Genomic DNA, 16,274 nt, shown 5'->3' with positions numbered 1-16,274 from the left:
AGAAGAGCATCTCTGAATAAACAATATGTAGAACTTGAAGTGAATGAGCTACAGAGGCAGAAGACCACATCAGGTTCCACTCCTATACCTAATAAAGTGGCCACTAAGTGTATACTGGAAATACTCCGCAGTCTATGCTCACAGGAGTTAAGGTTTCTGGTCAAGGCCTTTCATCAGAACTGGAAGATGTCAAAATGAACAGAAGAAAGTTACGACAAAATCTAATTCAAAGAGGGAACAACAAACTTTAGCACAGGTGTTTCCTTGGCTACTTAGTTGTTCTTAATTTCAATATTTTATAAGACAATTTCAACTTAAGTACATAAAAATTTAAGATCGTTAGATGTACGGTCCAACTGCCTTTCCTTACACTGTTTCTCTCTCCAAATATTTGTGTTTAACTTCACAGAAAACACAATTTCTCGCATCTCTTGCATCTACACCCTCATCAAGTTAACATAAAACAAAGCACGGCAGTGGTTGGATATACTTCAGATGGAAAGGTGGACTGTGGTGGTGTTCCCCAAAGATCAGTTATGGCATCATCAGTTTATTTAGCTTCTAAAAAAGTCTATCCCAGTCTATGACAACAAGCATTTAAAAAGTCTATCATATAAAAGTTTAAACAAGATTATATAAAAGTTGGCAAAATGACAAATGGTGATGAGGATAATTATGAATTTAAGGATGCCAGATGGAGCGGAGTGTACAAAGACATGAAATGATGTTCTTTTGCTGCACTAATAAATTGTAACTAACAACATTTTGTAAATTTTGGGAGAACATAATAATCATTAGTTAATCGTTGGTCAGATCAGAAGCCACCAGAACCATACTGATTCATTGGATGGAGGGGTTGTAAAGATGTAAAGACTTAGAAAGAACTTAGCAGCGGTTTATCAGGAAATTATCAGTTGCAATGAGAGATTGGGAAAGTTAGGTCTTGACACAAATATAACACAAGAATTTCTCTTAATGATAGGAATCTTTTGATGGAGCAAAACAAATTCTCCTGGCAAATGTGTCAATAAAAGAGTTTATGCAATTGAATTAATGGCTAAATGACCTAACGAGAGGAATTACTAACTTCCCACCAACCCATTCTAATGTCATGTAAGAATCCAGAGCACGCTACATAATAATAAATTTACCTGCGACATGGACAGGCATCACAGATGGTGAACTTACGGGTTTTAGATAAAATGTACAAGCACTCTTTCAAGGAACAAGATTGGCTTTGCAAAACCACCATCTTAAGGCAGTAAATCTCATACATGGCTCCACACCCTGCAGCTGTGAATGAGATAGTGACTTATAGCATGTACTAGATCTGAGAGCTTATTTTCACCTCATTACTGAAAAGAAAGCATCTGCCAGCTTAAAATGAGTAAAGCTGTTCATGCTGCCTCCATTATAGCCAATGTTAATGGAAGTTATCCTGCCATCCTGTTGCTGCTTAGATTATTGTGGACTTATCCACGCCAACATAAACCTATTCCATTCTAACAAGGAAAAATAAAGCTTTTTACTTTATGTTCTGGCACTTAATCCTTGAGCATGCTCTTGAATATCCTGAATGCTGAATGCAATGGCAGCCATTGACAGTGATCCATTGTAGTTAGCACTACAAAAACTTCGCAATGTTCTACACACCAAGGTGTGAAATACGAAGGGAAAATAGAATCTGCTAAAAGAACTTACAGTTGAAGTCAGAAGTTCACATACACCTTAGCCAAATACATTTAAACTCAGTTTTTCACAATTCCTGACATTTAATCCTAGAAAACACTCCCTGCCTTAGGTCAGTTAGGATCACTACTTCATTTTAAGAATGTGAAATGTCAGAATAATAGTACAGAGAATGATTTATTTCAGCTCATCACATTCTCAGTGCGTTAGAAGTTTACATACACTTTGTTAGTATTTGGTAGAATTGCCTTTAAATTGTTTAACTTGGGTCAAACGTTCTGGGTAGCCTTCCACAAGCTTCTCACAATAAGTTGCTGGAATTTTGTTCCATTCCTCTAGACCAGGGGTCAGCAACCTTTACCACTGAAAGAGCCATTTGGACCTGTTTCCCACAGAAAAGAAAACACTGGGAGCCACAAAACCTGTTTGACATTTAAAATGGAATAACACTGCATACAACGTTTTTTTTGCCTTTATGCTATGTATAAACAAATTATAATGTGTTGCATTTACGAAATCGATGAACTCCTGCAGAGAAAACGAAATTACATTTCTGCACGCAACAAAAACATTTTGAACTCCGAAAAAAAATGTTGGGTTGAAGATTACTTTTAAGTAAAATACTCAATGTCTATTTGAGTCCTTCTTGTATTTATGAAAAACGCCAAACTTAAATTTTCCGCCAGCAGCAAACCAAAAATAACGTCAGCCAGCTGTCAACCTGAAAAATAAAAGGACTGAACAATGAAAAAATATGAATATACGTAAAATAATAGGCAATTAAAATATTTATCATACTTGGTTAATGGGATTTCTGCTCCTGGACCTCAGCGCACAGCGTCTGCACATTAGGGCTGTATGACGTCACCTTCATCTTTACACAGGATTGCAAGCTGTCATCTGTGAGGCATGCGCGATGTTTGTTTTTAATAAAGTTCATGTTGGAGAACACCTGCTCACATACGTATGTGGATCCAAAGATCGACAGGACTCCAAGCGCATACTTTTTAATGTTTACATAAATGTCGGGGATAGCATTCCCTGTTTCGAATACAAGTTTGTCCGGTTTTAGGAGGTTTTCAATATCACTCCACTTGTGATTCTGAGCAAGAACAGCCTTCTGACGGGCAACATCTTCAAGGTCTGCTGTCAAGCGTCTAAACTTGGACACCCATATGTCTTTGTTGGCTATGTTGGCCAGTTCCATCTCAAGATCAGGTTGACTCACACCTGCCAATGCAGTCGTATTCAGTAGAGATGGATCGATGCTTAGGGGAGTGACCGGGAAGGATAATGTGTTTTTTTTCCTCTCTGAACTCACAGAAGCATTTCCCAAACGATGTCTGCATTGCGATAATTGCAGAATGTAAATACGCCAAATTTATGTCGTGACCTTGTTTGAACTCTCTCAAATTGGGGAAGTGAGACAAAATGCCTTTCTGTATATCTCTGGCAAGCACTGTCAACTTGCGCTCGAATGCCAAAACATCCTCCAACATGTGTAGGGCTGTATGTCCTTTCCCCTGAAGAGCTGTGTTCAGCGTGTTCAGGTGCGCTGTCATGTCTACCATGAAGTGTAGCTTTTCCAGCCACTCTGGCTGTTCCAGCTCAGGAAAGGTGAGCCCTTTGCTGCCCAGGAAAGTTTTCACTTCTTTCAGACACGCAACAAAGCATTTCAGCACCTCCCCTCTTGACAGCCACCAAACTTTGTTGTGCAGCAGGAGATCAGAATATGCGCTTTCCAGCTCGTCCAGTATCAAACGGAATTGACGGTGATTTAAACTTTTTGCCATTATTTTATTGACAATCTGAATGACAACATCCATTACTTCTGTGCATTCTGGAGGAAATGTTTGAGCGCACAGTGCCTCTTGGTGCAAGATGCAGTGAAAAGTCAGCAGCTTTCTGTCCAGCGACTTCTGCAGTAAAGCCACAAATCCCTTGTGCACTCCTGTCATACTTGGTGCCCCAACAGTAGCTACTGACACCAGGTGGGTGGTCTTTATTCCTTTGGCACTTAAACAATTTAGGACAGCTTCACAGATGTCCTCCCCCCGTGTTTGGTCTTTTAGAGGTATCAACTCAATCAGTTCTTCCTGTGGCCCGGCATAGTCTACATACCGGCAGAACAGCACTATTTGTTCAATATCACCTTTGTCTTTAGAATCGTCACAGGCAATTGAGTAGGCCACAGCTGAATTGATGTCTTTAATTTGCTGTCTTGTGATGTCTTCTGCCATTTTTATGGTTCTGTCTTTGACAGTCTTTGCAGAGAGGGGCATATCCCTGATTTTCTGCACAAATTCACTCGTTTTTAAAGTCCGTGAATAGATGTTCTGAAATCTTAATGAAAGATTCTTTTATATATTCACCATCTGTAAACTGCTTCCCGTGCCTGACTATTTCCTGAGTGGCAATATAACTAGCGTGTGTAGTTGATTTTCCAGACTTCATCCATTTCTTGAAATGATTTTTGCTCAGATCAACCTTCCGCATCAGTTCCGAAACGGCTTTTTTTCTGTCATCTCCATCCGGATATTTTTGAGCAAAGGCTGCGTGTTTATTCTGGAAATGCCTTGCGACATTTGACTTTTTGTTGTTTGCTAGTTTCTCATTGCATATTAAGCATACCGGTAAACCAGTCTCGTCAACAGTGAAAGCAAATGAATCTGTCCACGTATCATTAAACGTTCTGTTTTCTTCAGTCACCTTTCTTTTTTTAGAATTCTCCATAGTTAGCCTACCTTGGATCGAAAAAATTAAAGAAATCGCGCACTGATGGGTGTCAGGTATTGGCAGTGGTGACGTATATTACTAGCGATAAAAACACGCTGTAGCGGTGTGCTCACGCAGTCAGTAAACTGCAGTCGAATAACTTTATTCGAACTAAACAGCCTTGCTTTTAAGCCTCCCTCAACCCGGCCCTCATGGGCGCGGATGCTCCAAAAGACACCGTAGGCTATCTCCCTTAGCCCGAACGCTGGCTAATTGTGAGCCGGTTCCAATGTGCCAGGAAATGGGTCGCCACAACGTCTTATTTAGATTGTACAAGATCATCATAATCTTCAAATTTAGAATTACATTTCAAAAACTAACAAACTAACATAAAATACATTTTAATTAAATACTCATCATTTATTTTCCAAAGCCACAGCACAGAGATGAAAGAGCTGCATGCGGCTCGGGAGCCGCGGAACTGGTGTAACTGAGCCAGGTTTGTAGGCCTCCTTGCTCACACATGCTTTTTCAGTTTTGCCCACAAATTTTCTATCGGATTGAGGTCAGGGCTTTGTGAAGGCCACTCCAATACCTTGACTTTGTTGTCCTTAAGCAATTTTGCCACAACTTTGGAGGTATGCTTGGGGTCATTGTCCATTTTATTAGACCAATTTGCAACTGAGCTTTAACTTCCTGGCTGGTGTCTTGAGATGTTGCTTCAATATATCCACATAATTTTCCTTCCTCATGATGCCATCTATTTTATGAAGTGCATTAGTCCCTCCTGCAGCAAAGCACCCCCACAACATGATGCTGCTACCCCCATGCTTCACAGTTGGGATGGTGTTCTTCTGCTTGCAAGCCTCACCTTTTTTCCTCCAAACATAACAATGGTCATTATGGCCAAACTGTTCAAATTTTGTTTCATCAGACCAGGGGACATTTCTCCAAAAAGTAAGATCTTTGTCCCCATGTGCACTTGCAAACTGTAGTCTGGCTTTTTTATGGTGGTTTTGGAGCAGTGGCTTCTTCCTTGCTGAGCAGCCTTTCAGGTTATGTCGATATAGGACTCATTTTACTGTGGATATAGATACTTGCCTACCTGTTTCCTCCAGAATCTTCATAAGGTGCTTTGCTGTTGTTCTGGGATTGAATTGCACTTTTTGCGCCAAAGTACAATCATCTCTAGGAGACAGAATGCGTCTCCTTCCTGAGCGGTATGACGGCTGTGTGGTCCCATGGTTTATACTTGCGTACTATTGTTTGTAAACATGAACATGGTACCTCAGGTGTTTGGAAATTGCTCCCAAGGATGAACCAGACTTCTGGAGGTTCACAACTTTTTTTTTCTGAGGTTTTGGCTGATTTCTTTTGATTTTGTTTGTAAACTTCTGACCCACTGGAATTGTGATATAGTCAATTAAAAGTGAAATAATCTGTCTGTAAACAACTGTTGGAAAAATTACTAAGCACTAAGTAGATGTCCTCAATGTCTTGCCAAAACTATAGTTTGCTAATATGAAATCTGTGGAGTGGTTAAACAATGAGTTTTAATAACTTCAACCTAAGTGTATGTAAACTTCTGACTTCAACTGTATTTGGTGGAGTATAGCCAAATTGCCTCTAGTATGCGCTCGACTACAGCAATCCATGGGGAATGGTGTGTGTGTGTGTGTGGGGGGGGGGGGCTACATAAGAACTGCTCAAAACAAAACATTACTGTACATCACACACATGTTCTATGCATAGACTTTTGAATTACTGAACTGTATGTCATTTGCTTTCACCTTGAAATAGCAATCTTTTACACTAATTCAAGTATTTATGTCTAAACATCAGCAAACATCAAACTACTGCACTCACCACCACATGAAATGACAAGTCTTCAAAGAGTATTTTGCTGCTACAATTGCACTGCCCTACTGAATGGATGGAAGTAAACTAACAGAGTCTCAGGCTTATTTTACATAACATTTGAAATACAATTCATAGTTTATTGAACATAGAACCTTACAGCACAATACAGGCAGGTGTATAAGGTTAAGTGGGATCTGGCATCAGCCATGATAGAATAGTGGAGCAGATTCAACCAGATGAATGGCCTAATTCTGCTCCGGTCTTATGGTCTTATTTCTGAATGTAATTACAGCTGTAGTGTAGGGAAGTTAACAGTCAATTTGATCACAGCAAGCTCTCAAAAAAGCAAAATGATAGATCTCCAGATAACCAATTGTAGTGAAAATAGTTGAGAGAAAGCCAAGGACAAGGTGCACATTCAACAGTCAAGAACAAGAACTAGTCAACAGCAAGAACTTAGTTTTCGTGCATATTTACCATTTGAGTTGCCTCCTGAACATTAGCAACCAATATTTTGGCATGCTTGCTCCTTTGATATTCGTCCAAGTCCAGCTGAGAACTGAACAATTGGGCACAATCCCCCAAAAGAGAAGTGCTACTTTGCTGAGTTGGATGTTCTGTGCTCAAATGATGCTGCAGCGCTCCAGGAAATCTGAATGTTGACGGGCAGTATGAACATTTAAATGGGTGAATCCCTAATAAGAAAATTCCACAAGTCTGATGAGTTGAACAAAAACAATGGAAATAAATTAAATGCTCTATTTTACAGAAAAGTCCAATAGAAAAAGTTAACACACAATACCACATTATTTTAATGAGCATTACCAACATTTTCTATTTGTTTAACCATTTTGTAAATTTTAAGAAATAGTGTATTCCAACATATTCCTTTTACCAAAGAATTCATGCCACAATATTTAGTATATTGAAGTATTCACTGTCAAAGACTTGTTCTTCAACATTTCTTACCCTCTTGGTTAATACCTTGGTGGCAGCACAAAGCTGTAACAAAAACTACAAACCAACCAAATGAACATCGAAGTTTTCAGTGTTTGACAGTTCTTCACACCAGTGATTTTTTTTTTAATGGACTGAAAGACTCAATTGCAAAGTAATTGCAATTTACAGGCTTGCTGCAGAGAAGGAGACAATTTTGTCCACTGTGTTCATGCAACTGTAAAGCAGAAATCTAGCCAGTTTCTTTATAGGAACTTGGGAGCTGATCAAACTGACTCCAAAGTACTCCAGAATTATTGCACGAGAAGTTAAATAGACTGTCCTGTACTATCTCAAGTCTAACAGAATGAGAAGTGATCCCCCATGATCACTTCTTAAACTTGGGTCTGCTGGACATAGCAATGATCCTTCCCTTGATAGAAGGGCCAAGAACCATGGGGTCTCAAAATAAGGTGTCAATCACTGACGGTTGAGATGAGAAAAGAACTCCTTCTCTGAGGATGTTATGAATATTATCATTTACTCCAGTGGTGTAGAGGCTCAGTTGCTCAAGACATTTAAAACACCAATTGATATATGCTTTTTAGCTTTTTGAGAAAACCAAGTAAGATCCGGTGACGATAAGGTAAATATTTTGAACAATGAAGCTGGCAAAGGGTCAAATAGCTTACTCCCACTTTTTCAATTTTTCGTTTCTGGTTCCACTTCTATTTATCATGTAATCAATAGGTGCTATGTGGTAGCATTTTAGCTTTAAAAATCAAAATTATACTTTTGAGAGAAAACATGAGGTGATTAATATTCCATATAACAATTACAGCATGGAAACAGCCATCTCGGCCCTTCTAGTCCGTGCCGAACGCTCTCACCAGGTCCCACCGACCTTCACTCAGCCCATAACCCTCCGATCCTTTCCTGTCCATATACCTATCCAATTTTTTTTTTAATGACAAAATTGAACCTGCCTCTACCACTTCCACCAGAAGCTTGTTCCACACAGCTACCACTCTTTGAGTAAAGAAGATCCCCCTCATGTTACCCCTAAACTTTTGCCCCCTAACTCTCAACTCATGTCCTCTTATTTGAATCTCACCTACTCTCAATGGAAAAAGCCTATCCATGTCAACTCTATCTATCCCCCCTCATAATTTTAAATACCTCCATCAAGTCCCCCCTTAACCTTCTATGCTCCAAAGAATAGAGACCTAACTTGTTCAACCTTTCTCTGTAACTTAGGTGCTGAAACCCAGCTAACATTCTAGTAAATCTCCTCTGTACTCTATTTTGTTGACATCTTTCCTATAATTCAGTGACCCGAAATGTACACAATACTCCAAATTTGGCCTCGCCAATGCCTTGTACAATTTTAACATTACATCTCAACTCTTATACTCAACGCTCTGATTTGTAAAGGCCAGCATACCAAAAGCTTTCTTCACCACCCTACCCACATGAGATTCCACCTTCAGGGAACTATGCACCATATTCCTAGATCACTCTGTTCCACTGCATTCCTCAATGCCCTACCATTTACCATGTATGTCAATTTCCCTAGAAATTGTGCACAGAAACAACACCCATTCTGATGGTGAATTTGCCTGCATTAGGCCTATAAGGCACAACTGCTTTACAATGTACCCAGATGCATATAAATAGGTTTTAAATGTGCCTCTACCACTTCCACTCGCAGTTTGTTCCACATAATCAGCATCCTGTGTGAAAAGCTTGCCCTTCAGATCTCCTTTAAATTTCTCCCCTCTCATTTTAAGCCTATGCCCCCTCGTTCTAGATTTCCTTGCCCTGGGAAAATGATACTATCGATCTTATCTATACCTCTCATTAGGCCACCTTTTACCCTCCTACATTTCAGTGAGAATAAACCCAGTCTATCCTACCTCTCCTTATAACTACAAACACCCATTCCAGACAACATCATGGTGAATCTCTTCTGAATTCCCTCTATTGCTACTCGTGTCTTCCTGTAGATTAATCCACAAAGTTTAAGAACACAGAAGGATCAACTAGATTCAAATTTGGGGTGAATAGCAGAGGAGGAATGTTGCAGAACAGAATGACAACAATGCTGATTTCCCAAGGGCAATGCCTAATTATGAAATACAAACAGCGACTCAAAAATGCAAGAGCACAGATCTGAGATGTGCTGACACAACTTATAATACCCTTCTGGTTAACCTGGTCAATTTTAGATTCAATTTCTTTTTATTTCATGGGCAGTTATTTTTTGACCAGTCTGCCATGCCTCTCTCATTATCTTCCTGGAAAAATTAATGAAGCTAGCCAGGCATGACCTTCCCTTAAGAAACCAATGATGATTGGTCTTGATTAATTGGTGTATTTTTAAATGATGGCTTAATACGCACCTGACCCAGAAATAATTTGCCCATAATACAACCTGTGCATTCCTAAGTATTAGTCTAGTAATCTTTCATTTACTTTTTATCCTTTCTTCTCTTCTTAAACAAATAAATCCTATAAGCAAGGACTGAAAAATGATTCTCAGAACCTCTGCACTTTCCTTCCTTCTTTTAATAGCCTGGGATATACTTCATCCAGTCCCAGCGATTCCTCCCCTTTTAAAGTTGCTGAGGTCCTCACTTTGCATTTTTAATTTCCCTTCTAATTTAGCCCAATATTTTCCATTGCACAAAACTAACATAAGCTTCTGGATTTTTTTGAATAAGCGAACCCTGTATTCATCACCCCATCCTGGGAGCTCAAAATTTTGAAGACTCTCATTTTGACTTTCTGGGAATGCCTTTATCCTAATTCCCTTTATTTTCCTTCTTGAATTCCCATCCATTGTCCTCAGACTAATTTGAGGGCCTTACAGATTTTTCTTCCAATTCAACATACAGCCAAGTTCTTACTAATGGTAGTCATATAACATTGGTGTTAGATCTTCATAGATCATGACCACATTCCACTGAATCAGTTTGCTTTAAAACCCCTCTTACAGACACTTTTTAATATCTACCTAGAAATGTCAGCCTTCTTTAGAAAAACCTCAAATGGAGTAGAGTTTCTGTCACTCATTGGGTGCCTGTAATTATTATCTGGCATAATTACATCTGTATTTCAAAATTTAAAGGAATTTGAAATAATCAATATTGCACCTCTATGTATGTCAATTTTAAGGCACAAGTGTTACTCACTCTCACACACCCCTCATGCAGCACCTTTTACACTGTGCAATTAGATGGCATCTTCAAAGACAATAATAGCCTAGTCTGTATTTGCCCATCTTGCTCAATTATGATAAACTTCCAGTCAAGTAAAGATATGTTGCAAACGTGGTAAGGGACAGTTCATCAAAATACCTAGAGAGCTGAATTAAAATGGCTGATATGCAATTGCAGCATTTGGATGCAAAGACAAAGCAGCTACTGCAGTATAATACTAAGTGAGACAGTGGAAGTGTCAACAATACAGTGATTCTGCTGCTCTGGTCTTTCTTGGTGGTCGTCATTGTTTGGTTACTGATGTCAAGAAGTACACAGCAAGCTGTAGCACATTTCCTAGGTAATACTAAATGCAACCATTGTGGTGGAGAGATTGTGTCCAGGGTGGTGTTCAAATGCTTGAATGTTGCTGGAAGTGCTCTCCTCCAGTAAAGTGAGAAGTATTCCATTATTCTCCCACCCACTAGATGGTGGAATTGGAGAAGTCATTCATCATACGGGCAGGATCTCTCTAGTGGGGCTGTATTTATATGCTCTCCCCATCCTGTTTCCCATCCAACTTCACCTCCTCAATTGTCAGCAGGAACTTGAGGAGCAGTTGCACAGTGAAACTGCTCATAGTGTAAGAATAATGAGAGTTAGAGATTTTACTCTTACTAAAACAACCCAGGTATTAATGGGCCATGGGAGTGTTTAGAGCCTGGAAGGAGTGGAATTTGTGAAATGTATCCAGAAAAGTTTTCTGAATCAATACCCAGAGGGTGCAATACTGGACCTCCGCTTAGAGGACGAGGCAAGGCAAGTAACTGAGGTGGCAGTCAGAGAGCACTTTGGCTTTAGTCCCCACAATTCTATCAGTTTTAAGAAGTCAGGTCCACAAGTTAGGATCCTCAATTGGAGTAGGGCTGATTTTTGGGGAAATTAGACAGGATCTTAAACAGGCTCAACTGGGTGAGTCTGTTTGATGGGAAAGAAATAAATGGCAGGTGTGAGATTTAAAGACAAAGTACTTATGTGGTAGATCTTCTGGACATCAGTGACACAACATGTTGATTAAAGGACATAAAAGATTACATTTCTTCTCGTTAGAGATGACGACTGCATGTAACTTAGACATAAATGTTGCTTGTTACTTAAATGGCAAGAAACACTATTTGGAAATAATCATTCTGTGATAATTGTGTGGTGGGAATGATAAAATGATAAAAAAAACTGAATAAGATTGCATGAATGTTCAATGATATATTAGAAAAAATTATTATTTTGTCTGTTGGCAAGAACTTATTTTCTGATAGCTTGTATTAAAATTTAGCCAGAAATTTCTAAGTTCTTTTACTATAAGTAACATGAACAGAAGTACAGATAGTTTAAGTCAATCACATATCGAACATTCTGCTGGATTATGGTTAGGGTCATCCAGATGGACAGACTGTTTCCAGGAGCAGATTTACATACCTGAATGCTTGGACTTTGTATGTACGTGCAACAATGCTTGTGAAGCAAAGGTCTCTTTGCATTCTTCACACTCCAACATCCTAATATCTAAGAAATTAATGTGTAATATTACAATATCAGAAAAGAAGAACAGCATTAGACCATAATCAAAGGAGAAGTCGGCCATTCGGCCCATCGAGCTGCCCCACCATTTCATCATAAGCTGATCCAATCTCCCTTTTCGTCCCATTCCCCCGCCTTCTCATCATAACCTTTCATGCCCAGACTATTCAGATACTTATCAATCTCTGCCTTAAATACACCCAATGACTTGGCCTCCACTGCTGCCCGTGGCAACAAATTCCATAGAATCATCACCCTCTGGCTAAAAAAAAATTTCGCATTTCTGTTCCGAATGGGCTCCCTGCAATCCTCAAGTCATGTCCTCTCATACTAGACTCCCCCACCATGGGAAACAACTTTGCCACATCCACTCTGTCCATGCCTTTTAACATTCAAGATGTTTCTGAGGTCCCCCCTCATTCTTCTAAACTCCAAGGAGTACAGTCCAAGAGCAGTCAAATGTTCCTCATACGTTAACCCTCTCAATTATTATTCTTAGAAGTGATAATAGTCAACTTCGATGAATTCTGCATTAAACCCAATTTAATGCTGCAAATATGGGCTAGCAAATGGAAATTATGACCCACTATGCACCACTTCTCAATGAGAAATACAGTACAGTATGAAGAATACAGGAAATAGACTGGAAGTTATGCTGCATCTGTGGAGAAAGAAACAGAGTTAACATTTCATCTGGGACCTGAGATCTTTATCAGAACTAGGAAATGCGAGAAATCAAACATATGTCAAGAGGCAGAGAATAACGAGGAGTGAAACATTGAAAATAGGTGCAGGAGTAGGCTATTCGGTCCATCGAGTCTGCACAGCCATTCAGTATGATCATGGCTGATCATCCAACTCAGAACCCTGTACCTGCTTTCTCTCCATACCCCCGACCCCTTTAGCCACAAGGGCCATATCTAACTTCCTCTTAAATATAGCCAATGAACCGGCCTCAACTGTTTCCTGTGGCAGAGAATTCCACAGATTCACCACTCTCTGTGTGAAGAAGTTTTTCCTCATCTCGGTCCTAAAAGGCTTCCCCTTTATCCTTAACTGTGACCCCTCGTTCTGGACTTCCCCAACATCAGAAACAATCTTCCTGCATCTAGCCTGTCCAATCCCTTTAGAATTTTATACGTTTCAATAAGATCCCCCCCAATCTCCTAAATTCCAGCGAGTATAAGCCTAGTCAATCCAGTCTTTCTTCATATGAAAGTCCTGCCATCCCAGGAATCAATCTGGTGAACCTTCTTTATACTCTCTCTATGGCAAGAATATCTTTCCTCAGATTAGGGGATCAAAACTGCACACAATACTCTAGGTGTGGTCTCACCAAGGCCTTGTACAACTGCAATAGAACCTCCCTGTTCCTGTACTCAAATCCTTTTGCTATGAATGCCAAAATACCATTTCCCTTTTTCACCATCTGCTGTACTGGCATGCCCACCTTCAATGACTGGTGTACAATGACACCCAGGTCTCGTTGCACCTCTCCTTTTCCTAATCGGCCACCGTTCAGATAATAATCTGCTTTCCTGTTCTTGCAACCAAAGTGGATAACCTCACATTTATCCACATTAAATTGCATCTGCCATGAATTTGCCCATTCACCTAACCTATCCAAGTCACTCTGCATCTGCTTAGCATCCTCCTCACAGCTAACACCGCCGCCCAGCTTCGTGTCATCTGCAAACTTGGAGATGCTGCATTTAATTCCCTCGTCTAAATCATTAATATATAAAACAAAGGGGAATTTCTGTAACGGGTGCAGACCAAGAGAGACTGATTAAACTAAGTGGTCGTGGAGCCGCCAGCTGACTTATTAATCACAGCTGATACCATATGTCTGGAGGAGATGCAAATACAAAATGATGAAAAAAAGAAAATCAATGAAATATAAAACACTATAGATACTGGAAACTACAACAAAAGTTTGCTGGAACTGTTTGGGAGGGATTAACCTAATTTGATATGAGATTAGGAACCGGAGTGATAGGGCTGAAGATAGGGGAGTTGGTATACAAATAGATGCCGTGATGCAAAATTGTGAGGAAAGAAAAACAGAAGGCAAAATTGCATTCAGTGGGATGAGTTAAAAAGTAACATGGGGGGTGCAAAATTGAAAAGGGTGACAAATAGAGGGCTGAAGGTCTTATATTTGACTGATGCAATATGCAGAATAGGGTAGATCTTGTAGCGCAGTAAGATGAAAAGTAACAGGTGGACATCGTTGAGTTGTGGCTGAAAGATCATAGTTGGGAACTTAATATCCAAGGAAACACATTGTATCGAAAGGACAGGCAGGTAGCTCTATTGGTAAAAATGAAATCAAATCCTTGAAAAGAGGTGTCATAGAATCAGAATGATGTAGAATCTTTGTGAGTAGAGTTAAGAAAATAAGGGCAAATAGGAGTTATATACAGGTAGACAGGATGTGGGATGCAAACTATAACAGAAGATAGAAAAGTCATGTTAAAAGGGCAATGTTCTGATAGTCATGGGGGATTTCAATATGCAGCAAAAGTTGGAAAATCAGGTTGGTGCTGGATTCCAAATGAGGGAACCTGTAGAATGCCTACAAGGTGGCTTTTCAGAGCAGCTTTGGTTCAGCTTATATGGGGAAATGACAATTCTGGATTGGTTGTTCTGTAATAAACAAGATTTGATTAAGGAGCCTAAGGTAAAGGAACCTTTAGGAGATAGTGATAATCATATGATAAATTTCATCATGCAGTTCAAGAGAGAGAAGCTAAAGTCAGATGTATAGTAAACAGAATTACAAAAACATGAGAAAGGAGCAGGCCAAAGCTGATTGGAAGAGGACACTAACAGGGATGATGGAAGAACAACACTGGCTGGATTTTCTGGGGGCAATTCTGAAGGTGCAAAATAGATACATCTCAAAGATCAAGATGTATTCTAAAGGGAAGATGATGCAATCGTGGCTGACAAGCATAAAAGGAAAAGAGAGGGCATATAATATAGCAATATTACAATATCAGAAAAGGAAAACAGCATTAGAATAGTCAACTTTGATGAATTCTGCATTAAACCCAATTTAATGATACAAATATGGGCTAGCAAATGGAAATTATGACCCACTATGCACCACTTCTCAATGAGAAATACAGTACAGTATGAAGAATGCAGGAAATAGTCAGGAAGCTATGCTGCATCTGTGGAGAAAGAGCAGAGTTAACATTTCGTCTGGGAGCTGAGATCTTTATCAGAACTATGAAAAGCGAGAAATCAAACATATGTCAAGTGGCAGAGAACAACGAGGAGTGAAAACAAAGGGAACTTCTGTAACGGGTGGAGACCAAGAGAGACTAAGAAGTTAGAGGATTGTGAATTGTTTAAAAACCAATAGAAGGCAACTAAAAAAGCTATAAAGAGAAAATAAGAAAGCTAGCTAACAATACCAAAGAGGATACCAAACGTTTCTTTAGAGTTAAAGACAGAGCAGATATCAGACTGCTGGAAAAAGACACTCAAGAGGTAGTAATCGGGGACAAAGAAATGGCAGACAAACTTAATATGTATTTTGCTTCAGCCTTCACTGTGCAATGACACTAGCAGTATGTCAGAAATTCAAAAGTGCCAGGGGAAGAAGTGAGAGTAGTTGCTATTGTAAGGAGTTTCTTTTATATAATGTTACTGTGTATGGTAATCAAAATGGCTTCTTTGTTAAAAGTAAAAATGCTCCTTTGTTATGCTAACTGGTGAGAGAGTGCTTTCTCTCGTAGCTTGTTTGGGTTATAATTACTGGTAATGGAATTATATTCGTTTGTTAACCAATTGGGATAGAGGTTATTCTTTCTTGTGGGTCTGTAAGCAAGCATTGCACAGGGCTTTGGAGGAGACGGCGCGAGGGGTTTAGAGGGAGAAGACGCGATGTTGTAAGCTGGGCAACGGAACAGCCCCCAAGTGGGGGTCCGAGGCCCAGGGTTTTTGGTGAGGAAAGGACACGAGGACAGATTCGTGTGGAGCGTCTGGGTCGACCACCATTGTTGATCCCAGGCGGTGGGTCGAGGAGGTCGGAGGGGATCGAATGGTGGCAAGAAGACTTTGTTAATTGAGCTCCAACAGTTGTGCACGAAGTGGTTGAACTTTGATAAGTTTTGCGCCTTTTACTTTTCCTTTTATATTGTATCTCTATTAAGTACATAGTTCCAGTAAGATTTATAAAGTGTAATCATTTAATCGCATATGGTGTACTGTTATTGAGCTTGGTGCGGACATCACACAGCATCTACACAAGCTGATTACCCAGTTTGGTGGGGCCGAAGGCTG

The 16,274-nt window shown here is 39.7% G+C and overlaps 1 protein-coding gene across 5 annotated transcripts in view; it reads right to left on the bottom strand.

Annotated features, from left to right (window-relative positions):
• The window catches only part of zbtb40 (zinc finger and BTB domain containing 40), a 129,830-nt gene that overhangs the window by 11,676 nt on the left and 101,880 nt on the right, over positions 1-16,274 (bottom strand). For all 5 annotated transcript variants that reach the window (XM_059951699.1, XM_059951698.1, XM_059951700.1 and 2 more), the window contains exons 16-17: positions 11,877-11,963; positions 6,742-6,959 (exon numbers count right to left, since the gene is read on the bottom strand). In XM_059951699.1, the coding sequence (XP_059807682.1) occupies positions 6,742-6,959; positions 11,877-11,963 (305 nt within the window). The remainder of the gene's footprint in view (positions 1-6,741; positions 6,960-11,876; positions 11,964-16,274) is intronic.

This window comes from Hypanus sabinus, chromosome 27 (assembly GCF_030144855.1).
Source record: "Hypanus sabinus isolate sHypSab1 chromosome 27, sHypSab1.hap1, whole genome shotgun sequence".
In the NCBI taxonomy this organism is placed as follows: domain Eukaryota; kingdom Metazoa; phylum Chordata; class Chondrichthyes; order Myliobatiformes; family Dasyatidae; genus Hypanus; species Hypanus sabinus.
The sequence above is the reverse complement of the archived record's forward strand: the minus strand, read 5'-3'. Positions and strand labels throughout refer to the sequence as shown.